The 25,956-nt window shown below is 39.9% G+C and overlaps 1 protein-coding gene across 4 annotated transcripts in view; it reads right to left on the reverse strand.

Moving 5' to 3' along the window:
* Positions 1 to 785: 785 nt before the first annotated feature.
* LOC5510390 overlaps positions 786 to 25,956 on the reverse strand; it is a 68,998-nt gene continuing 43,827 nt past the window's right edge. For all 4 annotated transcript variants that reach the window (XM_048727984.1, XM_048727983.1, XM_048727985.1 and 1 more), the window contains 24 exons: positions 25,391 to 25,494; positions 24,422 to 24,477; positions 23,658 to 23,791; positions 21,702 to 22,007; positions 20,846 to 21,142; positions 19,976 to 20,266; positions 19,318 to 19,617; positions 18,729 to 19,025; positions 17,858 to 18,029; positions 17,533 to 17,699; positions 16,828 to 17,130; positions 16,341 to 16,640; positions 14,624 to 14,926; positions 13,767 to 14,054; positions 12,586 to 12,891; positions 12,136 to 12,328; positions 11,579 to 11,852; positions 11,371 to 11,459; positions 10,194 to 10,350; positions 9,499 to 9,565; positions 8,895 to 9,028; positions 3,625 to 3,762; positions 2,512 to 2,683; positions 786 to 1,632 (listed from right to left, as the gene is read on the reverse strand). In XM_048727984.1, the coding sequence (XP_048583941.1) occupies positions 1,352 to 1,632; positions 2,512 to 2,683; positions 3,625 to 3,762; positions 8,895 to 9,028; positions 9,499 to 9,565; positions 10,194 to 10,350; positions 11,371 to 11,459; positions 11,579 to 11,852; positions 12,136 to 12,328; positions 12,586 to 12,891; positions 13,767 to 14,054; positions 14,624 to 14,926; positions 16,341 to 16,640; positions 16,828 to 17,130; positions 17,533 to 17,699; positions 17,858 to 18,029; positions 18,729 to 19,025; positions 19,318 to 19,617; positions 19,976 to 20,266; positions 20,846 to 21,142; positions 21,702 to 22,007; positions 23,658 to 23,791; positions 24,422 to 24,477; positions 25,391 to 25,494 (5,129 nt within the window). In that variant the 3' untranslated portion in view covers positions 786 to 1,351. The remainder of the gene's footprint in view (positions 1,633 to 2,511; positions 2,684 to 3,624; positions 3,763 to 8,894; positions 9,029 to 9,498; positions 9,566 to 10,193; positions 10,351 to 11,370; positions 11,460 to 11,578; positions 11,853 to 12,135; positions 12,329 to 12,585; positions 12,892 to 13,766; positions 14,055 to 14,623; positions 14,927 to 16,340; positions 16,641 to 16,827; positions 17,131 to 17,532; positions 17,700 to 17,857; positions 18,030 to 18,728; positions 19,026 to 19,317; positions 19,618 to 19,975; positions 20,267 to 20,845; positions 21,143 to 21,701; positions 22,008 to 23,657; positions 23,792 to 24,421; positions 24,478 to 25,390; positions 25,495 to 25,956) is intronic.

A 25,956-nucleotide genomic window follows, 5' to 3' on the forward strand; every position in this document is an offset into this window, starting at 1 on the left:
TACAATACATACAATATTGTGTTTCTTCTCTCGGGCCGATAAAAACATAGAAAATCTAGATATATTTATTAGATTTTTGAGCGAAGCAGTGTACTATTCACACTGAACTCAGTGTGAATTAGGTAAGCTTCTCCTCTCGTAGCTAGGCGCTCCTATCGCTTTACTCCGATTTACCCCCGACTTGCTATAACAGGCTATGAAAGTTAGCAATTTAAATAGACTTTAGATGACAGCTGAAGTTTAATTAGCATTGCTAGCGAATTCTTGCTCGACTGACCACAAGACAAAGGAAATGTCAGAAAGTCCATTTCCCATTTTGACATTTCCTTTGACCTGTAGTCAGTCAAGCGAAAATTCGCCAGCAATGCTGGCAGGTGCTGGCGCAGTTTGCAGTAAATACTGTAATACTAAGACACGTCATCAAAAAAAAAAGTAAAATCCACCCTCCAAAACACAATGTTGAAAAATCGTTTCTTTAAGGGTTAGAAAGCAGAAAAATCAGACGTTAAAGAAAATGAACATGATTTGGCGGTCTGGTATATTTTCCCCGAACCATTTTTTTTAGAAAAAATGATTCAGTTATTTTTTCGGTTCGAAAATTATGATGCACTCTGAGCTCGCGTGCAAATTTTTCATAGAGGAGCCCGTCCGGAGCCCTATAGTCATAGGAAAGTGGTATAGCTATACGATAAAGTCGTGGATTTTCCCGTGTCTATGCTTTCCCGTGTCTATTTATTTATTTATTTTTTTTATATTCATTGACTTTTTCGAAAGCAAAACATCACTCAGCAAAATCGTGCTTTATTTATTTTTTTATATATTTATTAACTTTTTCGAAAGCAAAACATCATTCAGCAAAATCGTGCTCGGTGAAAGAAGAACCCAAAATTTTTCATAAGCTTGTGTTGTTGTGATCTATTTTGAAATGTTTATAACTCGTGGATAAATGATAAAAATTAACAAGCCTTTTCATTTTTGTTCTTTACAGTATACTTCAATTATACAAATATTACAATTTATTAGTTTTGAAATCACGAGTATTGCTCAAACCTAACATTTTAGTATTTTGTAAATCAAAGCGATTTCGTAAACCTGGGTTGGTTTTATGCGAAAATAATATTCGGATAAACGTAAGAATAAAGATTGTATCTTTCTCTATTGTATGTACTATGGAAACTACAAACATTTTGTCCAATGGCCTGAACAGTGTTTTGAATTTGGAGAATTTATATAAAGCACGATCATATCTAATCTGTAAAGCGCATTATTAAGTGTGGGGCTCCGCTTTAGGCAGTGCCTAAATGTATCTAGTATGTTATTCTCGCTGACTGGTGCTAATCTCTTTTCTTTGCTAGGCTTCACTCAAGGCGACAGGTCCAGACTTATCGTCTAGTTGATATTTTAATTTGATCTGTTGCTCCGCGAGCGCGCGCGCCTGTTCGTTACTCCTCGCGTTTTCTTCCTTCTGTTCAGCCTTTAAGTATTCTTTCATTTGCTTCACGTAGCACTTCTTTTCAAGCTCGTGCTTCTCCCTGATGTCATTCAGAACACGCTCCATGCGATCATGAAATGAGCAGACAACCTTCTGCATCTCTTCTCGAAGAACTCGCCGATATGCAAACAATGAGGTTTCTAAAGAAAAAGCGATATGATAGCTTTTTAATTAATGCTCCGTGTAAGGGCCGGAACCACGGCAAGTGCACGCTGGTATGTCAGAAATACCTTTGTTACTTCGAACTTTGTACCTTTGTAAATTTGATTGACCAAATAATAGCATAACATACACATAAAACAGAAGAACATAATATTATATTAAATTTTTGTTACAGGTTTTAAAATTATTATGTATAACTATTATGTATAAATTTTATGGATTATTTTCAGTAATAACGTATATATTGATTTGAAAGATATTTTTAAAGCAATTCCTACAAAATGATTACTTAAGGCGGTGCGAAAGGCAAACAAGCCAAACACGCGCTCAAGTTACCCTAAATTACAAATTACATTTTTGAGGCTGCTTTTGCATAAAAATGATCGAAACTTTCACAACAAACAGATACATTATCCAACTTCGTGACAAAATTGTCATTTTAGTCATATCTAAAAGAAATTCGAGGAATTCGGCTAATTAGTGCAAGCTGTCATTTAATCAATTTTTCGCTTTAGAGCAAACGCGTTTTAATGTAACCCAATATAAATTCAGTATATAATACCTAAGGATAAAATAAAACTTTTCATCAGAGTGCACAAAAAAAAAATTGAAATGCGAGAAATCAGTTGCGAAAAATCAAAATTCAATTTTCGCCCGAGATTATTTAGCGTTGAAATATAAATCGATTGCGCACCCTTATGAAAAGTTTCTAAATTGTGTCTAGTTTTTGGTTGCCAAGTTTCAGTTCGATACAATATTGTAAGCAACGCTAATAAGCTCCCAAAAATATACTATTATCTGCTGTCAGAGGCTAAGAATGCTGTTTAGATCATGGTTTTTACTTTAAACTACATTACCTTTAATTGCATTTTTTTGCCGTGTTCTCCTGTAGTAGACCTCCCAGGCTAAGCCCAGCAATATGGCAGCAATCAGCAAACAAGATATGTAGAGGATTGAGTTTTTGAATAACTCACTGCTCGAGTCGAACAAGGATGATGACAGCTCCGTTGCTAGCGGCTCGCTAGACACCTAGTGGCACGAAATGTACGTTAGCCCTGTCATCTTTCTGCCTATCAACGTAACGAAGTGTATCGTTATCAGGGGAAATGGAAATTTCATCAGAGACATATGAGAGCACCTAATGCAACTACTTATTTTTGTCATCCAGGGCATCCAGGGGATAGATGCATATTTTTGTCATCCAGGGCATCCAGGGGATAGATGCTTATTTTTGTCATTTATGACATCCAGGGGATAGATGCTTATTTTTGTCATCCAGGGCATCCAGGGGATAGATACTTATTTTTGTCATTTATGACATCCAGGGGATAGATGCTTATTTTTGTCATCCAGGGCATCCAGGGGATAGATGCTTATTTTTGTCATCCAGGGCATCCAGGGGATAGATGCTTATTTTTGTCATCCAGGGCATCCAGGGGATAGATGCTTATTTTTGTCAATTATGGCATCCAGGGGATAGATACTTATCCAGCGGATAAAAAGTATCCAAGTGGCGTGATTGCACAAATCCCGATTAAAAGACATCCAGTGGATAAAGTTATCTGACCTGTTAAAGACGCATGTAATTGTGGGTTGAACGTCCATTTCATGATTGGCATGAGCCCTACATCGATAAACTGTGTTCTTAACACTTTCTGAAGCTCTTGCAAGGGGCCCCATTTTGTTTAAAAGATCAACAGCGCACGATTTAAGTATCTACCATGGTGACGGAAAGCCATTTAGTGGTAAATGGTAGCTATGCAGCTATTCAGGCGCTGTGCGACGCTATGTTATCTGGCGTATAACTCCATTGAAAAGGGGTTTCATCCAATGGGCAGCCCATATCCAGTGGTTAAATAATCCAGACTTTGTTCAACCGGTCCCAGATGTCCATTTCTAGAAAACTATGTTGAAATTGTTTAGTGGTTGTTGATTGATTGCCGTTTATGATTTTTGATGATGCATGTTACCTCTACTGGGATAGCTGCTTCCTTCACGCTGTTTGATATGTCCTGCGCGTGTGATGTCATATAGCGATGGATACACTTGGTCAGTTTTGTGGTGTCACCAGACGTCACGACCCCCCTGACAAACGACACGTCGTATACCTAAAAGGCATATCAAATACTTGAATACCTCCCTTGACGCATCACCCCCCTGACAAGACACGCGCCACCTCTCTCCTTCAATAAAAGGTCACATCAGTTAACCATTGTATCTTTCTTTTTTCAGCTATCTTTACGAGCTTTTATTTATTCAACTTCTACCATAGGCGGGGGCTGGGCCTCGGATTAAGTGTGCCGTTCTTACGTAACATTTACGTTAAAAAATATATAAATAACAGGGAAAAAATATGATGTTGAGAATTAACAGACTATAAAGCAGTTAGCAGCATCGCTCAAATTTGTGGAACATTTTTTAAATTTGGCACACTGAGCAATTAAGGATATGGACCCATCCCCAAAAATGTATACTTACAGTTTTAGTGTTGGTTTGAGAAAAATACAAACTACATAGGTTTCCCTACAGGTCTGTTTCGTGGTTGCCCACTCATCAGGGGATTTAATGAGAATATTCCTACCATCGTATATATACTATTAACATTGAAATTTACATAATAATAGACTGATAGTTTTAGCTAAGGCGGTAAGAGGAACAATAGCGAGTTACATTAAATATGCGGGGCGAAAACTAACAGTGCGGAACGTGTGAAAAATTGATAGCGCGAAAATTTAGCGGTGACGGGATTAACAGTTCTAATTGTTTCGTAGCAGGGCTTTGTTTCTGTGGCGGCACGAGGACACGAGTTCATTGCGTTTATTTAGAGTTGATAGTTTGGGTTGGCAGATGATCGTCAGCTTTTCCTTGAGGCAGAGGTTTCAACGCTTAGTGGTACTGTTGTAGGCGGAGTGGGAAGAAAGAATGCGCCATGAAATAAAGTACTCAATCATGTTGTCCTTGAGAGTCCAGACGTGTTTGCTGAGTTCGGTGGAGTTTCTGTGTTTGGCGTGTCGGAATGATGCGGTGTGGTTTCTGTACCTGGTCTTGAAGCTGTTTTCAGTGAGCCCGACGTATGTTTCCGAGGTGTTGTTGTCTTTTCGAGTTACGGTAGCTTGGTAGATAACAGATGTCTGTAGGCAGTTTCCGTCTAGAGGGCAGGTGTCTTTCTGTCGGCAGTTGCATGTCTTGTTGTTGGTAGTGGTAGGGGCGGAGCTGGTGATCTCGGTAGCCGACGATGCGGTGATGATGCGCTTGTTGTGGTTGTCGATGATCTGTTTGGTGTTGTTCATGCAGCTGTAACTGATTTTGATGGTGTTTCTGTTGAAGATTTTACGGAGGTGGTTGTCTTTCGGGAAGTGCTTGTCTATCAGGGTGAGGAATCTGTGGCCGATGTTGGTGCTGGTGTTCTTGCTGAAGGGCGGGTTGTACCATAGGATGTTGTTGCGTTTGCGGGTTTTATGGTTGGTTACGGTGTTGGGTTCGTAGCGTAGCGTGTAGTTGTATCCGCTATCGTCGAGTGCTTTCTGGTAAGGTGGCGCGGTCTGGTCAAAGGAGGCTTGGTCTGAAGATAGGGCAGATAGGCGTCTGTTGATACCAGCAGGGATGTTCTTGGTGATGGAGGGCGGGTGGTTGCTCTGACGGTGGACATATTGTAGCGAGGAGTTCGGCTTTGTATAAGGCTGGTGTGCATTACGTTTTAGGTCAAGGGTGACGTCTAGGAAATTGACAACTTGTTTGTTTGCCTCAATGGTGATTCGGAGTCCGTTGTTGTTGAAGATGCGGCATAGTTCCTTTTTTAGGTTTTCGGTGGCTCTGGGTGTGGCGTTGGTGATGGCTAGTCCGTCGTCGCGGTAGAGTCCTACGTTCATATTGAGGTCCTGAAGTTGGGAGAGAAGGAAGTTGCCTACAAGTTCACAGGTTTCTGCGCCATCGAAGCTCCCCATCGTAACATCAAATATCGTGTTGCCTTTCTTCTGCCAGGGTGTTTGGTTGTGGACCAGGAAGGAGCTCTTGGAGTGGGTTATGATCTCTTTTTCATCAGTTTACTTACAGTTTTATAGTGGTGGAATCTCGCACTGAGCAATTAAGGATATGGACCCACCCCCAAAAATGTATACTTACAGTTTTATAGTGTTGGAATCAGTTTTCCTTACTTCCTCAATAAAACCAGTACTTTTCATGCTACGGTCACGAAACTTAGTCCAGTGATGGATATTAACACATGCTACAGTTTAATGAAAAATAAACCACGCCCCCTTGGTAATTACAGTTTTAGGGGTGGAATAAATTATTTCCTTTAATCAGCATTCAAACCAATACTATTTATTGTACAACTTTCAAATTCCACATAATTGTAGTACTCTTTACAAAACTTCATTCGAGATATGGACCCACGCCCAGATGTGAGTACTTACAGTTATACTAAAGATGATACGAAAGAGGCATATTGCTTAGAATGCATTTCAATACAAACTGAGAGCTAAGAATCCATATACTAACTTAAAATGGTATATTGCAAGATATTTCCAACCGTATAGCCACGCCCCTATTGTACTTACAATTATACTATAGATGGCACGCAAGAGGTACTCGCATATACAGTTTGCCTTTCAATACGAGCTATGAGCTACAAATCCACATGCTTACTTATATTGGTATATTACCGGATATAATCAATTGCAATACCACGCCCCTATGGTATTTAAAGTTATACTAGAGATGACGGGAATGAAGGTATATTGTCGCTTTTACAAAGTGCCTTCCAATACGCATTTCAAGCTAAAAATCAATATACTCGCCGATATTGGTATATCGCAGGATATAGTTAAATGTATAACCATGCCCTTATAGTACTTAGAGCCCTTCTAGAGATGGTACAGATGGAGTTTAAAGAACGAACGTCCTTCCATTCGAACTGCACGTGACAATTGTACATACTAACACAGTTTCACAAATGTCTGGTTTATCAAAATACAAAAAACGTGCAGGGCATTGCCTAAATGGCATTAACAGTTCTAGATGAGTGAAACAAATTGAACCTTTTTCTAAAAAAAGCTGGGAAGCTGAAATTAATAGAAACTGTTGCATTTAAGATAATCATTAAGAACGCCGCGACACCAATAATAAACGAAGAATAGGCAATATACTGAAGAATACTTTACTGGGGTGGGGTCCCATAAGCATGTGGGTTGTTCAACGCATATGCTCAACATCTGTTCACGTGTCCACCGGAGCAGCACTGTTGATAAAAAAAACTTTTCAGTGAGCCATTTACTTTTTTAGTTTCAAGAACCCAATTCAATTCTTACCTGTCTCTGTTGCATTGCCACTCACAGTCCCCACCGCACCTGCACAGAGCAGTGCATTTAAGCCCCGTCTTGATGCACCTGCATCTCCTTTTGCAGCCTTTATCGGGCTGGCCACCGCACTTTACCAGCTTGATACAGGTTGACATTGGAGGGAGCAGGCTCCAAAGTGGACGCCAGGTGCCATTGTCGGAGGATGGAGAGGGCATAACAGGCTGCACCACGAGAGACTGCGCCCGGCAATAGCCAGCATGGTAGGCCGCTCTCTTTCAGTGCTGTAGAAGGGCGGCGAATGTAGGCGGAATTTCCAACCGCGGGATAGGCGGGTTTTCCTCGCAACCATCTCCATCCGGACGTCATTCACCGAGGAGATCTGGCTCATCTTGGAGTAGAGGAGGACAACAAAGCGTTTAAGGGTGCCGATGCTTGCCAGAACTGTTTCCTTGTTCGGAAGGTCCGATAAGCCAGTCAAAGCCGATGAGACCTCTGGAAACGCCTCCCAGACATTCCACGCATTCGTTTTACCTTTTCCACGAAAGAACGAGGTTTGGCCACATGAATAAAAGTTTGAGTGAAGACATTATCAAATGCAGTTCTGAATTTATTGTTCATGGAACAAGTCAAATAAAAAAATTATCGATGATGCACGTTTCTACTCAATAGTCTTGAAACAAATACGTCCTACGTACGAAGAAAAAGACGTTTTTGATTTCGAAAAAGGTCTGTGTCTTTTTACAACTAGCCCATACAGCATGTATGCTTGGTATTTCAACTTTTTACAATGAAGTTATGCCTTTTTTCTGCATTTGATTTGTACTGGGAGTGGCTCTTCCTACCGTTATGACTGACAGGATGATAGAGCCCCATTTTAAGTATGCAGTGCTTCGATCACTCTCTCAACACCTTCATTGCCATTTCTTCAACGTCGCAATTATTCACCACACTTGTACCCGGAGAAGTCCAATTAACAGCCAATGATAACAATTATCTTATTGTCGATAGCACTGATAGCACATTGATCATTATTAGCGTGCTATATGTATGGTATATATTACGCTTATGCTGTCTAGTATAATTGTAAGTTCGTATTGAAAGGCACTCTATATAAGCGATATACCTCCTTCATGCAATCTCTAGTATAACTGCAAGTACAAAAGGGGCGTGGCTATACGGTTTTGAATATCTTGCAATATACCATTATGAGTTAGTATATGGAATCTTAGCTCTTAGTTGGTATTAAAAAGGATCTCTATATAAGCAATTTGCCTCTCATCTCTAGTATAACTGTAAGTACTCACATCTGGGCGTGGGTCCATATCTCGAATGAAGTTTTGTAAAGAGTATAACAATTATGTGAAGTTTGAAAGTTGTATTGGGTTTAATGCTGATTAAAGGAAATAATTTATTCCATCCCTAAAACTGTAAGTATCAAGGGGGCGTAGTTTATTTTTTCGTTTAACTGTAGTTTATGTTAATATCCATCACTGGGTTAAGTTTTGTGACCGTAAAAATAGAGCTAAACTAACGCGTGTCTTTTACCTTGTGGATAGAGCTAAACTAACTCGTGTCTTGTACCTTGTGGATAGAGCTAAACTAACGCGTGTCTTGTACCTTGTGGATAGAGCTAAACTAACGCGTGTTTTTTACCTTGTGGATAGAGCTAAACTACGCGTGTCTTTTACCTTGTGGATAGAGCTAAACTAACGCGTGTCTTGTACCTTGTGGATAGAGCTAAACTAACGCGTGTCTTGTACCTTGTGGATAGAGCTAAACTAACTCGTGTCTTTTACCTTGTGGATAGAGCTAAACTGACGCGTGTCTTGTACCTTGTGGATAGAGCTAAACTAACGCGTGTCTTGTACCTTGTGGATAGAGCTAAACTAACGCGTGTCTTGTACCTTGTGGATAGAGCTAAACTAACGCGTATCTTGTACCTTGTGGACGCGAATGAACGGCTTCTCAAAAAGGTCCTTGCGGCTGCTCAAAGCTAGCGAATCCAGGAGGGCACCACCAACATACCCGCTGACCAAATCTTCATAGATCTTGTCAAACGTTTGATAGTCACGCCCTATGATATAAAAGTATCATCACATGACAATATCATTGTAACATGACAGTTGTTGTAGTTCTAAAATAACGATACGTAGGCGGTGGATATCGGTTAAGAATCCCCTCACAGCATGGCCACCAAAACAAGACTGGTGCTAGTCCATTCGCAGCCGACAATACAACAGTAACAGATGTATCTATATCAAAAGCAGTGGATGACGGACACCTGGCAGCTACAACCGAGTTTATGATGTACATTCATCGGGGCCCCACTGCAAACCTTCGCATGGTGGTCAGGTGACAAACACACTATTGCCGCTTATTGCGAAGTCATGCTAACAGCTCATTCATTTTGGTTTGGTAAGAGTCTTCTAAACAAGTTACCTGTAGTGGCTTTAGTTAGGTTGTAATTTGATAGATATCCGAAAAGTAAGTCGTGAGAAAGAAAAAACGCAACATGCTGCCAATATGTAAGGGAGCTGTTCTTACCAACATCAACAACTGCATTTCTTCTGAGACCAAAACGGTACTCATATGAGTTCTTGATAGAAGCGACCTAGAGTGAAAAGATAATGTAAGAAATTAGAGAGACTTTATACAAACAATTTTTACATTTGAATTACCGTAACCTAGAGCTACCACATTCACAAAAAGAGATGACTGGGCTGTTGTTGAGCTTTGCTTGGTAACAAGGTGAGAGCCTAGGTTTGAACATTTTGCTGACCTCAATTGCTCACTATCCTTAGTGTGGTATTAGGCTCCGGGGAACGACGCCACCTTAGACGCTGTTTTGGGCAAATCTGTCATGTTGAGACGTTCACAGACCATATCCATTTCAAAATTGTGAAACGAAACAATAAGGCATGTAGGAATTTATTTTTCGCACCATTTTATACTTTTTTGATTATTGCCCTTTTTACAGAAAATAACTGGGTGACTGACTATTGGTTGACAAAATGGGAGAGAAGTAAGACATTGTGTACCTGAGGCTGGAATGGTGTGGTTTACGGCTATGAGTACTACTCTCTCTTCCTGGTGCCACCTAGTTATTCTATAGCTTGTCTGCAGTTTTTCCAGTCATACTAATTTTGAGAGCCATTTGCTGTCACAAGATATGCAACCACATTTAAACATTTTTGTACTGTATGAAATGGAAAACCAGAGTCCTAAGTTGTACTACTTACCCGTAACCCGTAGAGAGAGCTGGCCTGTTTTATGGTGATAGTAGAGAGGGAGGTTGCAATGCTACCGACGATGATCCCAATCACAACAACCCCAGCAAGAGTCCAGGCAATGGAGATGAGGCGAGCCTTGGGGGATACTGGCGATCGATCACCATACCTATTTGGCAGGAGATCAACCTATTAGGTTAAGGCTATGGTACACTCTCCCGACCTGCGCGCACATTTTATCCAAACTATACGAACCAGGTATCAAATTAGTACTTAGATTATGGAGAATCTACCTATATTTGTCATTTAAGGCTTACAAATAAATTTGATGAAAAGGGTAAATGTGTCTTTGAAAAATTTAAGTACCATACCACGTGACCGTGTGAGTGAAAGTCGGTAGGTACCATACCACGTGACCGTGTAATCCGAGCAATCTATATTGGTACATAAATTTAAAGGTTTAGCGTATTTTGGTCGAGTTATGCCGTATTGCGCTGCATCTAAACACATAGCCAATTAGGTTCGATCACTGCTGTGTTGCGTTTCCGATAAAAAAATTCCCGTCAAGAATTACACACACTTTCGACAAGAGTAAAATATTCCCCTAAAATGATTTTAGCTTATATTTCTTCAAATAGAATCGCTGTGTAAATTTCATTCCAGAATACGGTAGTATATAATGTTTGTTTTATTTTATTGTAAAAATCTTATTTTCGGTATTACACGAAACTGTACTTACCATAATGACAAAATGGTAATAACTATTTATACAACTCGGCACAGCTATTGTATTATTGAATATCCAACACTAACTCGTAAGCAAAACGCGTCTATTCTTATCTTCTCGATAAGGATTAGAAAGGGGGAGAGTAGCTATATCAACACTTAATTAAAGCGATTTTTCTCATTTTCTTTATTTCCAGACTACCCTAAGGGCTATAATTTATAAATCACATGTAACCTTTAACTTTACTAGACGATCTTTAGTTTATTTAGCCATGTTGTTACGAATGCTTTAACGTTATAGAGCTCTCGAACTACGCTTAGTTAGCTTTCGCCTTGTTTTCAAATTTAGTCTTCGATACCTTTCGAAAAGAGCAAAAAGAACTGTTAAATGGGGTTTGTTATAAAGCAGTGATATTATTGTTTTATGCATTGACATATAAGCATAACAATAACGTATTCATACCCGACAGTTGTCATGGACACATACGCCCACCAAAACCCTTCCATGCTGCCTGCGATGAAGGAATCTGGGAAGTCTTTATTATCTGGATCCTTCAAAAGAAAAAGTATACGATACTGCAACACATGTGTTTACTTACGTACCATATTCACTTTTAATAACTCACCAATTCAATATGACATGCCACCAATATGACGTAACGTGTACTTACCAAATACCATATGACGCACCCCATGATGTAAGCCGAACAAATGCAAACCAAGATAAGTGGCCAATTGTCTGTGACTGCACTCATCACAGAATGGCTCGAGTCAGCTTTTGATAATGACAGCAGGAATGCTACACCAGACGTTTTTATGATGCCTGCGTAGCCGTTAGTCGATTTGTACTCAGTTTGTAGGGTATAACCTGCTATGGGGAATGAAAGGTCGGTTGTGCCGTCGATACTAGCTCGTAAGCTCGTTTCGGTTTCAACTCGTGATGAACTAGAGAAAAATAACAAAGATACTAGCATAAGGAAGAATTGATCAATATAGAAAGATGAATACATTGCTGAGGGCATCAACGTACAAAGACTTCGTTAGCCGTTTTTTTTGCTCTTAGCGACTATCACTAACTTAGAACAGTTATTAAGGATAGTTTTGGAAGATCTTTTGGTCAACCCGTTAATAATATGAAAACTGTTGGCATAAGAAATTTAGGGATATTAACAACCTTTATATGTGCACTCATGAAGCAATATCGTCAAGTCATTGGCTGTGAACTCACGTGTTGGCACCGTTGTATTCAAAGTCCACATAAGATGGCCCATGGCTTGCACATGTGCGACAACACTCGGACACCATACTCTCTATGACTTGTGGCATCAGCCCTGTGAGGTGATTGGTTGACTTGTTGAAGACTGTGTAAGGCGCAAACTCCATCCAACTCGTGCTCAGCCGATGGTTACAACGGCAAGTCTCTGAAACCATAAATACACGGGGAACCTAAGATACGCCCCATATGCTAAAAGAAAAACCAGGTTAAGGATCGACAATTGTGTTTCAACTTTATTTCGTCAATACTAGAACAGCGTATCATAAGACCAGTCTACTTGACCGAATGCCATATTTTATTGCCATGTGATGACATGGAAATAGTAAAATTACACTCTCACTAAAACATGTCTCTGCTTAGTCGATATAAAACACTAGTCTTTATTTCGAGAGACTCTCTTACCTCCGAAGGTAATGGCTGCTGGACCCTCGCCTCTCTCAGTGAACCCTACAACTTCTATTCTGTAACGCGTAAAGACGTCCAGGTTCTGCAACACGACACTTAGCTCACTATCGCCAACGACCCTCTCCCCTTCTATAGTTTTCTTGGTTATGGTGGTATCTCCGGCAGACACGGGTTTGTAGCGTACTCGGTACCCAAGTAATATGCCTTGTACACAGTGTGCTGGGATTGGCTGCCACTTCAGTGGAATGCTGTGAGGTGTGCTGTGATTCTCGGCAAGTAGTTGTTGTGGCGCAAGGCAGGGATCTGCAAACATTTAGGAAGTTTATTTTTTTTAGGTTTTAGGTTTTATAACTATTTGCATAAATTTGTCAAAAGCTCGTGATTGATCTGCTCTAAAGTGGAATGAATAAACTCCTTAATCTTTGCATTAAACAGTTTTACATCTATACTATTATAGTATGAACATCACCAGTCTATTTTAGGAAAACTGCAGTGTTGGTTTCTATTAAAATAATATAACTTTTGAGGTAAGGTTATTGCGATAAATCCACCGGATGTCGATCGTTCCCCATACAAACCTCTGTATTTTTCGAACAATATATAGTGTATAAACTCGCTCCAAAAAGTACTATGTTGCGCAAATATTAATCAAAACAGGATGCGACATGAATCCTAAGATGTGATTTATTAAAGCGATGTCTCTTTGATGATTATTATACCAAAATTGCCTTAGCGGTGAGCGATGATAAAACCAGCGATTAACCCCTCTTCTACGATCGCCATGTTTACAACACTTTTTGTCCTTCCTTTTGTCAGAACTCTCAGAGATATTCATGTATGCTTTATGATACAAACCTTTCGCCTCAGTGTGATTAAATGTGGGTCTTATTCTCTGATATCCGAAGAAATAGTGCCGATAAAACATAGAATAAGCCAGCAAAATTCCGTCTTGTAGCCACCCGGTCAATGGCGCGATAAGCTTAAATTCTTGGTTGTTTATCGTTGCTGGCCGATAAAGCAATTTCAGTCCTATAATCCAAAGAAGCCAATCGCCTCGGTGGATTTTGGGTCAGACTCGACCCATTTTTATCCGGTCATTCTTTAAACTCTGAACTGGCTTGTTTTATCGCAAGTCCGTGTACCTAACCCGTGAGACACCCCGTTTTAAAATGACTTACTGTTTTCGTTGGTGAGAACCCTCTCCTTAAAGGCAACGCCCTCTCCGACGCTTGTGTATGCACTGATGCTAATGTTATACCACTTATAACTCTCCAGTCCATCGATGGTAGTGAACCTGTTGCCATGGTGAAGGTCCATCTTTTTTGTCAGGTTCCCCCTAGACCACGTGATCTTGTAGCCTTCAATGATACCATTCTGGTAGCCAAAGGAAACTGGATCCCACTCGAGCCCAAGCGACGTTGGACTTGGGAAGGAGAAGGTGATGGTCTGAGGTGGACGGTCGGGGACTGGGAGAAAGTATGAAAACTTACTGCGGGAAATTATCGTGCTGTAAAGCATTGGTCTCTCATAGATCAATGTACCTTTTCTCGTGTAAACGATCTTACAAAAAACTAAACAAGTCTTGCCTGTAAGGCGAAGTTTCCGTGTAATTCTACCGACCCTCTTAGTCAGAAGGGGATTACATAAGATTGCATAACTTGCTACAAGCCTTTTTATTTTTTTTTAAAGCTCAATATTTTGGCAACCTGTAATCAACATGTGGCCTATTTTTAGGTGCAAAACGCTTTTTTATCCACTCTTATTAACTTACTAGCACGGTTATTTAACGGCACGAAAGCTGCATGTACAATTCGCTATCTATTATGCCATAACCACCTGAAACCTACAAAACCCGCCCCTAAAATGAGTGAATTGGTGATAAACTGTTAAGCCAAAATAATAAAGGTCCATCGTAAGTGATTCCTTGAATGAGATCAAGAGGATAATTTGTCGCTAGATTGCCGTATCAAACAAGTTTGTATTATAAAATCAAAACAAAGCATTTCCCATTAGAGGTATGGCTTATTTCACTAACCATCTTCGAGTGTGTATAGCGTGAGGGTGTTGCTGAGTTTCCCATCCTTGTCGGTGAATGCAACCGCGTAAATGGAGTACCGCACATACTTGTATAGGTCCACTAGCAGTACCTCTGTGGCTGATGATTCAACGGTCACGTTAAGTAAAGGGTCCGGGAAAGGCGTGTTGGAAGCTTGGTAACAGACCCGATACCCGCGATGGATCCCGCGAGTTCGGGATGGGTCTATCGGGTCCCATCGAACGCGAATAGAGGTTGAGCTTTCGGCAGTGGCTGTGATGTTTGCTGGAGCGTCTTGCGGCTCTGAACGGTTAGACAACATGAATGGACAGGTTGTTATCACTCCGCATAAATTTAGGTAAGTCAAGGGGAGATTGAGAACAGTTGGGAAAAAAATAATTGATTAACAAAAAGTGTTGTGGGACGATAAACTGTTAATAGTGTTGAGACGAGACCTGACTTTGGCGGGTGGGGCTGGGGCAAAGGAGACCAGGACTTTTAGAGGCATTTTAATGTACTTATTTTAAAAGCTTGGATTTGTAATTATTGTTGATTAATTTGTTGTCATTTCTTGCGATATCTCACAAGACTGTGAAATATAAAACCAAGGGCTTCCTAACTATTCTTTTTTTCTCTGCAAGTCTTAAGAGTCAGCATTCCCCACTTTAATTTCTGAAGATGCGTCTGGGAGGGGGATTCTAGTGTCTTTAAACACTTTTCTGTCAAAGTAGAAGTCAACTAGGGTTCAGCATCCCCTGACCACACTAAATTTTCTTCCTGCTCAGGTAAATGTCATAACACTTTATGGATTTTTGGTTATTTCTTGAACAGATGTACAACAGCAGATAGGCTCCTATTGCAGCACCTGTTGCAGCAACAAGAAAGTAGAAATAATGGTTTCACTATAATAAGTTTTACTGAAGTGTCCTTTTACACTACAGCTGTAAAGTGATTTATAAAATAATAAAATACATATATGATATCTTGATTTTACGCCTGATGTTTGGTGCTTATGTTTAGTTCTAATGTCTTGCTTTGTTTTGTGCTATTTCAGTACAGAACAAACACATTATTTTCTGCAATGTCTTTTCTTCCTGTCTTCCTTTCCTCTTCTCCCAATTTTATGTGCTTCTTTCCAGAGTACAGTGCTCTTCATATTTCCCCGAATCTCTGATTGAAATACGAATGCTACCGGCCAAGAAGTGCGAAGAAAAATCGCTCCACAAAACATGTTTTCTAAACACGCTAAAAATGGCAAAAATTAGCTCTTCTTGCACCCCGTTGCACGCATAATTCCTTAGGATAGACTGCTAAGCAATGACTGTGGTCATTGCGGGCCCAAGCTCACCAAATCCTTCCCTAAGAGGGTAGGGAAGGTAAACATAGCGTCGAAGGGAAAGGCGGAAGATTTGAAATCGCGCCGTAAATGTACGAATATGCATTTCTCGCTGCCAAAAAAAGGCTCGAAGTACAAATCAAACATATATTTTCTTTCATTTGGGAAATTATTTATTCGTTTGATATGAAATCATTAGATTTGGGGGCATTTTTTCTGGGCTCTTGGGGGCATTTTTTCTGGGCTCGTGACGGTAATGGCCGCCATATTGGACTTTCTCTTCATTTGAAAAAAATAGGGGCGGGGCTTAGGCCCTTTTATACCGCGCCTTCGTGTTTAAATATGAAAATATATGTCCATAAACGGCAATGCAAACAGTACCTTGTTCGCCTGACGTCACCAAATACCGCTGACTCCATGGGCCTGTCCCGACACGCGTGAAAGCACTCAGGGATACGGTGTAATTAGTCCAGATATCCAGATCATCTAGGTCAGCGGTCAAGCTATGCGAGTCATGTACTGTTGTGTTTTTTAGGAAGACGCCGCTAATGGTGTAAAGGGCAATGTGGTAGCCTAGAATGATGCCGTTCTCGAGATCCTTTTTCACTGGCAGCCAATTGACTTTTACTCCAGTTGGGACGGTTTCTTGTGATGTCACGTTTCCAGGCACACCTTCAGGTGCTAGAAAGAGTGTTTGAAACCGAGAAACATAAGACAATATTCTATTAGAGTTGACTTATTGCCAAGCACCCTTATCAACACAGCGCTTTGACAATCAAGCGGATGATGTCCGCTTAAAAAAGTTACTGTTCATACAGAAAGATTGCTTGTCTTGATGTTAGAAAATAATAGTTAACTGTGTACTCACCGTCTTCGTCTGTTCGGCAGTACACTGGGGTAGAAACATTGCCATTGCCTTTAACAGTAAACGCTAGTATCCAGATACTGTAAAGTTCGTATTTTCCCAGCCCTGATATCTCAATGTTAAGCTGAGAAGCGTTGCTTATTATGACGTTATTTATACTTTCCGTAGATGCATTTATTTTAAAGAACACTTTGTAGCCGAGGATTATGCCATTGTGGTGTCCCTCTGGTACTGGTCCCCAAGCCACGTGGATTGAAGTCGAGCTTGTGTTGAAGGTTGTTATATTTGTTGGTGGCTCGTCAGGGACTAGGAAGAAAAAGTTCACCTCTACTGTGAAAATGAAACTTAAGAAGCGACAGAAAATATACTACATATTTCAAACATATCCGAAGCAAAATTGATTATTTTTGCTTGTGCAGTCGGATTTTGGGAATTCTGTTAACTGTTGTCAGCGATTTCCAAGTCCTAAATTTCTTAATTCGTTTAAGTTTGGGAAAATGAAATGCATAGAAAGCCGTAATGTATCTTGTCAATTGGATATTTTTTTTTCAAAATAATACCGCAGATTATCCTAAGCCGCAGAAAATTCGCTTAGAATCCAGATAAATGAGAATAACTACATGTAAACTCTTGCTGTCATTGATCCTGCTTTTATAAGCCGTGTTTTCATTAGCAAAACACCAGCAGAGCAGCCTTGATCAAGCTTACCATCCTCATCGGTAGTAATATTGAAGGCGATAGTGGGGACTCCTTCTTTTACCGTAACTGCCAAGACTTGAACGCTGTACTCAGTGTATTTCTTAAGACCATTAATCTCGAAGGTTGCCGAGCCACTTTCATCTACTGCGCGTCTCTTCCTTTGTGACGCTGGTACTCTGCAAGTATATTATACACGTAGAATATTTTTACGCGCGCAACAACAAGTTCGGCTATAAAGAATTTTTGTATTTTCCTTGCTGTTATCAAAGAATTCCTTGAAACAATAGGTTTACTGCGTAATGGTTTCAGTGCCAAGCGTAAGTGCTTTTTTTACCGTATTGTAAAATTCCTTTCAGTATTGGCGCGGTCCAGGGTTTCCCAAAGAAGTAACACATACGCTCGAAGAATTCCATTCAGATGTTCCTTATCCGGAGAAATACAGGTTACTGCCAGGCCGGTCGAGCTAGTATTTTTTACCTTGACTTCTTCTGGTGGTTTGCTAGGTGCTGTAAATATAAAAATAGTAGGGTGTATGCATTGCACAGTACCTCCATAGGTAACAGATTCCTTGTAGCTTGGTACTTAACATCTAGAAAGGCTTTTAGATGTGAAAAGATAAAGGTTTAGTCAAGGGATGCACGAGATATGACCTCCCTAGATGTGTGGCTTCAAAACTAACTTTTGATTGCCGTGACGTCTTTATATTTTAGAATGCTGCCAATGATTACAAGGGTAAACACATCATGCATTCTGGTTTACTGTGCATGGCAAGCTTCACAAGAATTCACATGACTATTATGACTGAAAGCATTCCAACCATTTTTTGCACTCTGTCAATTGAAACTACATTGCCCCAACATTTAAAGAGTTTGTTGCTTTTTGGCGCATTTTAGTTTCGCTAAAATGCGCCCCTAAAGGTCATGACGTCCCATATCAATGACGTCCAACAATCTTGCACCTAATAACATCTTGCAAATCTCTTTATTTGTTTTTAGTACCCTAGAGAAGGAATGAAACGAATCGTTTTTGCATATAAATTTTTTTCGACATTTCTTAGGTTGAACGTGAACCGTAACCCTAAAAGGCTTTTTATATTTTGTTGATCAGCGTCATCAATATATTTGAAGTATTGTATAAAAATGCGCTTATTGTTTTGTGGCCGCCGTTCACTAACGATGAGCTATGGTGAATCGAAGATTACTTACCATCCTCTGAGGTCTTTACTTGGAAAGGTTCACTTTTGTTGCCTTCGCCATTGGATGTAAACGCTGCTATGCGAATCTCATAGTCTGTGTAAGGGCTGAGATAATTAATCTCCTGGGCAGAAGAGGAATTAACGGAGACGACTGTTGTCTTGTTCCTCAGTTTGTCATAGATGTACAGATTATAGCCAAGAATGTCCCCGTTCGCATCTTTTTTTGACATTGGCTGGATGTTGAATTTGATGCTGCGGGGATCCGACAAGCTGTTCACGGTCAAGTTTTGAATGGTTCCTTCTGGCTCTGAAATTAATGATTGATTAAAGGAACAAACCATTCTAAGGCGTGTTCTAGTTAGGAAAAAATATTTAGGGGAAATAAACTATAACTGCTAATAGTCTATTTGGCCCTAAAGCTGCTAATAATGAATTAGAATAAGTCTTATAAGGAATGCAAGGAGAATATAGCAAATTTCATGTTAAATCAAGAAGAGCCCATCTATCCGATTTGCCTAAACTGAAATCAATTTTTGGAGTTCGGGAGGGTCTGTAGGGAAACTTGTTGTTTCACCAGCTACTGCAATCCGTGTACTTACTGTCGGAATCAGTGAAGACATACATATGTTCGCTGAACGGGCCTACGCCAGCTGATGTCACGGCGGCAATGCTGAACTCGTATTCCTCGTGTTTCTCAAGCTCGGTCACATTCATAAACATCTGGCACTGCATGAATATGATTGATTTCTGAGACTCATCCGAGCTACGCAAACCGTATCTCATCAGATACCCTCTAAGGACGCCATGAAGTAGGTGTGCCGGAGGCTCTGACCATCTCACGAAAATGCTTGTCGAGCTGGTGTTGTACGCTTCAGTGATATTTGGCGAAGCAGTAGGGACTGTAAAGGAAATTGATTAAATTAGATGTTTGCTTTGATAATTGGGAAAAATCCCAAGCAGTATTTATCTATAGGTAATATAATGTACTTGTTATTTGCCCCATCAAGAACAAACTAGGAAAATAACAACCTATTTCTATGCCAATGATAATGTCCTAAACAGTGTTGACCGATGGTCAGACATTTCTCACTTCAGAATCGGTACCTATTATTGGTTTATGTTGAGTCTATTTTGTACATATAAAACCTTTTGTTAACTTGTCAGAAATGTCGAGTATGGTTTTGCTCTTTGCAAGGCAATTCTGCCAGATGAGTATCATTGTTTCTTATTCACATAAAGACCATATCCACCACGTACCGTCTTCTGCTGTCCGTAAGCTTATCAAGCCCCATGGACCATATCCCTTGCTAGTGAAAGCCGCGACCTGAACGTTGTATTGACTGAATTTGTTAAGATGGTCAATTTGCTGCACTGTATAACAAGAGGAGAAAGACCTCGTCTTGTTGGATTGAATTGTTTCCTTTATAAATATTTTATATCCGAGGATAATGCCATTCTGTTCAGTGTTCACAGGTGGCTCCCAGTAAATCCGTACGCTAGTGGAGTTGATGATGTTTGCTTGGATTGACTCTGGTGCAGCGCTCGGTGCTGAAAAGAAAAACGATCAAAGGACCATACAAGGAACTTTAATAGGGCAATGCTAAATTGTCAATCGAGGCTATTGGCAAATCTGTTTTATCTACTGCAAAGTTTGGATACTTCCTTAACCCTTATCCGTTTTGTTTCCACTTATTCTTTTTAAAAGGATCAAAAGAAATTTGCGATAACTCTATTTCAATTTTATGCTTCAATCGATGTTGTTTTAAACCTATTTTAATTCAGTGAAAGAAACGGAGTCACATTGGTTTGCTAACTATTCTGTTTTTAAGGTAGATTTTTGTTGTTGTTGAGCAATACGTTGCTGATTGCACTGGATTTTACGTCACACATGACACAGTGGCTGCAACTGTAAAAGAAAGATTTGCCAGTTTTTCCGTAAAAAAAACTGTTTGCCTGGGCTAGGATGGGAGAGTACTGTTTTAAGTTTATAGCACCAAGTAATCGACTGCTTACAATGACAGCAGAATACAAAAGAGGCAGTAAAGATATTTTCTGTCATTAGTGTAGAGTCAGTTGTTTTTAAATCGATGTCACAAGAGCTGTAAGCCCAAATCCACTCAGTCTTACCGTCCTGTTGTGTGGTAACGTTGATATAGAAGCTCTCAGGCCCCATCTCCTGGTCATTAGAGACTCCGGAGATCTTCAGCCTGTATGTCGTATACTTCATCAAGCCATGGATTACTATCATTGTCGTCGAGGGAGGCACTGTGATCTGCACTGGCTCTTGGTTCACTGGGTCGTAGCTTATGTTATAGCCCCTTAGAGGACCTTGAAGCTGCGAATCTGGAATGGGGCTCCATTGGACCTGGATGGATGTGGAGTTAATCGCAGCACCCTGTAGACCATTTGGTGCGGCTAAAGGAGCTGTGTGGAAAGTTTTTCTTTAATCCACAGCATAATACTAAGACATCAATTGAGTAGTTTATCGTAGAAGTATTGCACTTTAAGTGCACAAGTCCTCCCTCTAGAGCCGTATCTTTTAGTGAACAAAATGATACTTTGTTGAGAAAAGAGAGCAGATGCTGATGATAAGCGTGTCTCAAGAATTATGAACAATTGACTATAATCCCCAATCCGAGCGAAACATGACCGTTGACACTATCATCAAAACATACAATTTAACGCCGACGCCCGACGTCACGAGTGTGCTTGATCCAAAATAATGAAGCTTCAAAAGCAAGTCACAGAACAAGTGATACGAACCATATTGACTGTTATTTTGAGTATTTTGTGAGTTTTTCTATTTGGAGTTATGGCTTCCATTAGAAATTTTTATTCTTTGGAGCATTTATTATCTTTATATTCTTTATACAGTCTATTCGTTGGTTAGACCCCGAAATATTTCAGAATATGCCTGTCCGAAAGCTTCAATGCCTTTGAATGACGTAAATGATCTTGTTAAAAAGGGACTAAGAATACTTACGCCCACATTTCGTCATGACGTAAATAGTGTCCGAAAGCGCTCCAGTCCCTTCGAGCGTGTTGGGCCTGACGCAAAACGCGTACACAGTGCACGGCTTCAGGTCTGTCACGGTCAGCGGCACTACCGCGCTAGAGTTGTCCACCTTGAGAAGGGAGGTGTTCGAATTCTCGAGACTCGAGTAAATCACCTCGTAACCCGCGAGTATCCCGTGAGAGAGATTACGTGAGCTTTCCCACTTCGCGATTAAGGTGACGTTTGAGTAGGATGTGGAGTTAACAGCTGATAGCTTTAAAGGTGTAATGTACACTAAATACAAATGAACAGAATTAATACCATAGGGTAAAAATAACAAGAAAACGACCATTAGAGGATATGGACACTATAAATACGGTATAAAGATGGTTAAGGAAACTATCAGAAACGAACGTAAAGTGTCGCGAAATATTTTAGACGCAGAAATGTTAAATACCGTAGCGTTAGTTGTGTAATAGGTACTAGAAATAGAAACAGTAATAAGCGTAAGGTAAGCGTTAGGGTGACTAACAGAGTTGGCGACGGATAATGCAAGATATGATATACTGCAAAACACAAACTACGAATAAATTACTCTTAAAAATTTTAGTTTTTTTATGTTACTTCAAAAATTACTTAACGATACCGTAGACCCAAATAGCTGAATTTCGGGTGAATTTTTTTTTATTATGCCATTCGATGACAATAGGCACACTCTAGATGTAAGCAAAAAAAAACCCACCAAAATCTTAAATACTTCGCCAGATCTTCAAGAAAAACCGAATTCGAACAAGTGTTGCGTTATTCTCGAAGGCGTCAATAATCCCATAATCCTGTTTACCTAGCTCAAAGTCCCGCGATCAACATCCGGGGAACTTAGTTTTACTGCTTTTCTCTCTAATTTGCATACAAGCGCGTCAGTATCATTATCGACGTTTTATCCGAGATTTATCCGTATTTATATCAACTTTATAAGCGTTTACTCTAAATTTTGCATAGTTGTAAACTATTCCAAGATTAAGTAAGAATCCTTGGCTTCTTTCGAAGAAGGCTAAGTGAGGAAGAAAGCCCAAAAAAGAGAGTTGTCTCCGTTCGCGGTCTTTTTAAGTTTTCCGCGCTCATCCTTTTTTCGGTGTAAGCTCGCTACGGTCTAGGCATCTTCCTTCACTTGCACGACTAGCGCTATCACATTTAAGCGCCTGAGAGTTTTCCCGCTGCGTGTACAGCGTGCAATGTGATTGGTTGCCATACGCGGCTCTATTTGCTCTTTCTGTCATTACTGTCACGCTGCCTCTAATGTTAACACAACTTTAATCCCCGATATCTCGCAATCAAATTTAACCCCGTCTTACTCTAAATATGTGAATTTAAGGTACACTTCTAACCGCCCGATTCCTGCGCAACTTGGCAAGCGTCTAGTATAGATATTGTTCTGTCACACCGTGCCGCGGATAGTCAATAGCTTTTTTTGCTTCGGATTTAATTAGCGCGTTGTAGCCAAAGAAGCAAAATTATTCCACGCCTAACTTTGACCCTTGATTATTTATCAACGAGGCTGTGTGACGCCAAATGTAGACACGGTTTGTCAGTTCAGAACATGACAAAATATATAAAGCAGATCCCGGGAGGTTACGCGCTTTTGGTGTGTATAAATAATTCGCATGTTTAAATGTGGTCGATTTCGCACTTCGGACCAGGCAAAAGCACTCAAAATTAAGCGCGTATAGAAAATGATTATCTTAGGAGGAAAGAACAATTATAAAGCTTTAAATTGATATATAGTTTGTCGGCAGTTGCTTTAATCCGACGCGAGCGTGAGCGATTTGCCGGGACGATTGGGGTAATTACCGCTTGGGTCTACGGTATCCTTAAGTATTTTGCACATGCAATCTGGTCACTAAGTTTGTTTCCCACCTCTCCCCAATCCTTCTCCTATTAACTTACCATCGTTGACATCGATATCTATCAAATGAAAAGTTGATGATTTTTTTATGCTTTCGAGAAGCGGTGCCACAGTAGAGTACCCGGTTCTGTTGTAGTTCAGTAAGTAGCTGAACCAGATCTTTCCTCCTTCGTTCCTATGAAAACAACGAGGTTCGTTACAGAACCACACTAGAATAAACTCAATACTGTACAATACTTATACACCTATTTCAAATAAGGTTGTACTTGGAGAATGTGTGTATCGTAACCCGCAGTGATTCATGGATATCAAGTAAATAAACAAATAAGCGTAAATAAAATACAAATCCAGGTTTCTAGAGGTTTAGAATTCTTGTTTATGTTCTTATGGTCATTCACACGACTTTCAGATACAAGAAATCAGCCGTTAAAACGCTACCCATGAACCACCGCGGGTTACGACACATGGGTTCTAGAGTGCAACCTTATTTGAAATAGGTGTATGTACGTGACGAATCTTTGGCTGCCCCGAATTAGATGTACATTTCAGAAGCGAACTAAATCTACTTGAATTACTAGGGACTTCAGTCCATTCTACAACAAACGGTACACTGATGCTATGAAATTGTGCTCTCATAATATTTTTAAAATATTATTATTTTTAGAATATTCAAAACAGAACAACAGCGGTAAGCTGTCACAAAAGTCTTTGATTATATCAGGCTGATTGGCTTATTTACACCTTTTTTCTAACTTCTGATAAATTATATTGATGTTGAAGAAAAGCGATGGTCCTAGTGACTGACCACATCCGAGTGATTTCCTGGCGAGTGTCGTTTTGAATGGAGAGTTCGTCTGACACCTGTAAAAAAAACCAAGTACGAGCTCTGTCGTCATAATTTAATTGGCGCCATCTTCAATACAATCTTTGTTTATTGTTTTACTATAATGACCATCAGCAGAAGCAACATCACCATCTTCGTCGCCATCAATCATCATCATTATATATTTTGTTTACTACATGTTTAGTTATTTAAAATACGTTAGTTATACATATTAAAAGGAGTCGAAGGAAACCATTAGGTTTTTAGTGGAGTCCCTTATTAAGGTAATAAAGAGTGAAAATGACAGGCTGCAACACTCAGGATACCATCTCCATGGCAACTCCATCACCATAAACAAAAATGAAACCAGCGCCATCATTAACACCATTATCTTGACCCTCATCACGTCGTCGCTGTATCAATATCCTCATTGTCATTATTGTCAGCACACCATATCACCAACACCACCACAACCATCAGGGCGTCATCTTCAGCAGTACCATCGTGGTTAGTATTGGAAACATAATGTCTTATCATGAATATCAGTAGCATTCCCATATATTAGCCTGCAATACAGGCGTTTACCCGGTGTTTTTTTAACGTCGAGCGATTATGATTATCGCTTCCTTTCTTTTTAAAAACATCGGCTAAACACCTGCATTGCAGGCTACAATATACGCCTATGTCTAGTAAGGTTGCACTTGAGAACCCATGTGTTGTAGCCCGCGGTGGTTCATGGGTAGCGTATAAACGGCTGACTCCTTGTATCTGAAAGCCATGGGAATGGCCATAAGAATGCAAACCAGAATTATAAAGCTTTTGATACCTGGATTTGTTTAATATTTACGCTTATTTGCTTATTTACATCGTACCCATGAAGCATTGCGGGTTACGATACAGAGATTTTCCGAGTGCAACCTTATTTAAAAATGGTGTATAAATTATGTTTACCTCGCGAGCGAATGCTTTCGACAGTTCACTATACTTATTGAGGTATTCCACTTGCCAGGGTTTAGTTGATCCAATTGTAGTTTTAACAATCAGATTTGGCGCACCTGAAAATAAATAATGTGCATAAATGTAACATCCTTCCATGTGAAAAATTTACTTAACTTAACAATTTCGTATCAATGAATTTTTTTTTGGTTTAAGGAACGTTTTTAAACGGAATAGAATATTGTTTTTCTAATTTGACAGAAAAATTGTCAAAACTAGAAAAATAAATTGTATTTGTCGATTTTTTTATTCTTACTGTTAGTATCACTATCGTCATGATCATAGCCACCAACATTATTAGTATTATCATCAGCATCATAATCGTCACTATCAATATTATCATCAGCATCATAATCGTTATAGCCGAATTCGTGGTTGCGAGACCTCGGGGAATCCAAAATATTTCTCTGGTTTGAAAATAGCGCGTAGTCAATTAACCTATCGATAGCTTTCATGTTTTTGACTGTCGCGTCATAAACTATTTGACTGCACACAGCGAGGGCAGTGATTGGCCTAGGTGC

The sequence above is a fragment of the Nematostella vectensis genome, chromosome 5 (genome assembly GCF_932526225.1).
Source record: "Nematostella vectensis chromosome 5, jaNemVect1.1, whole genome shotgun sequence".
NCBI classification, from domain to species: domain Eukaryota; kingdom Metazoa; phylum Cnidaria; class Anthozoa; order Actiniaria; family Edwardsiidae; genus Nematostella; species Nematostella vectensis.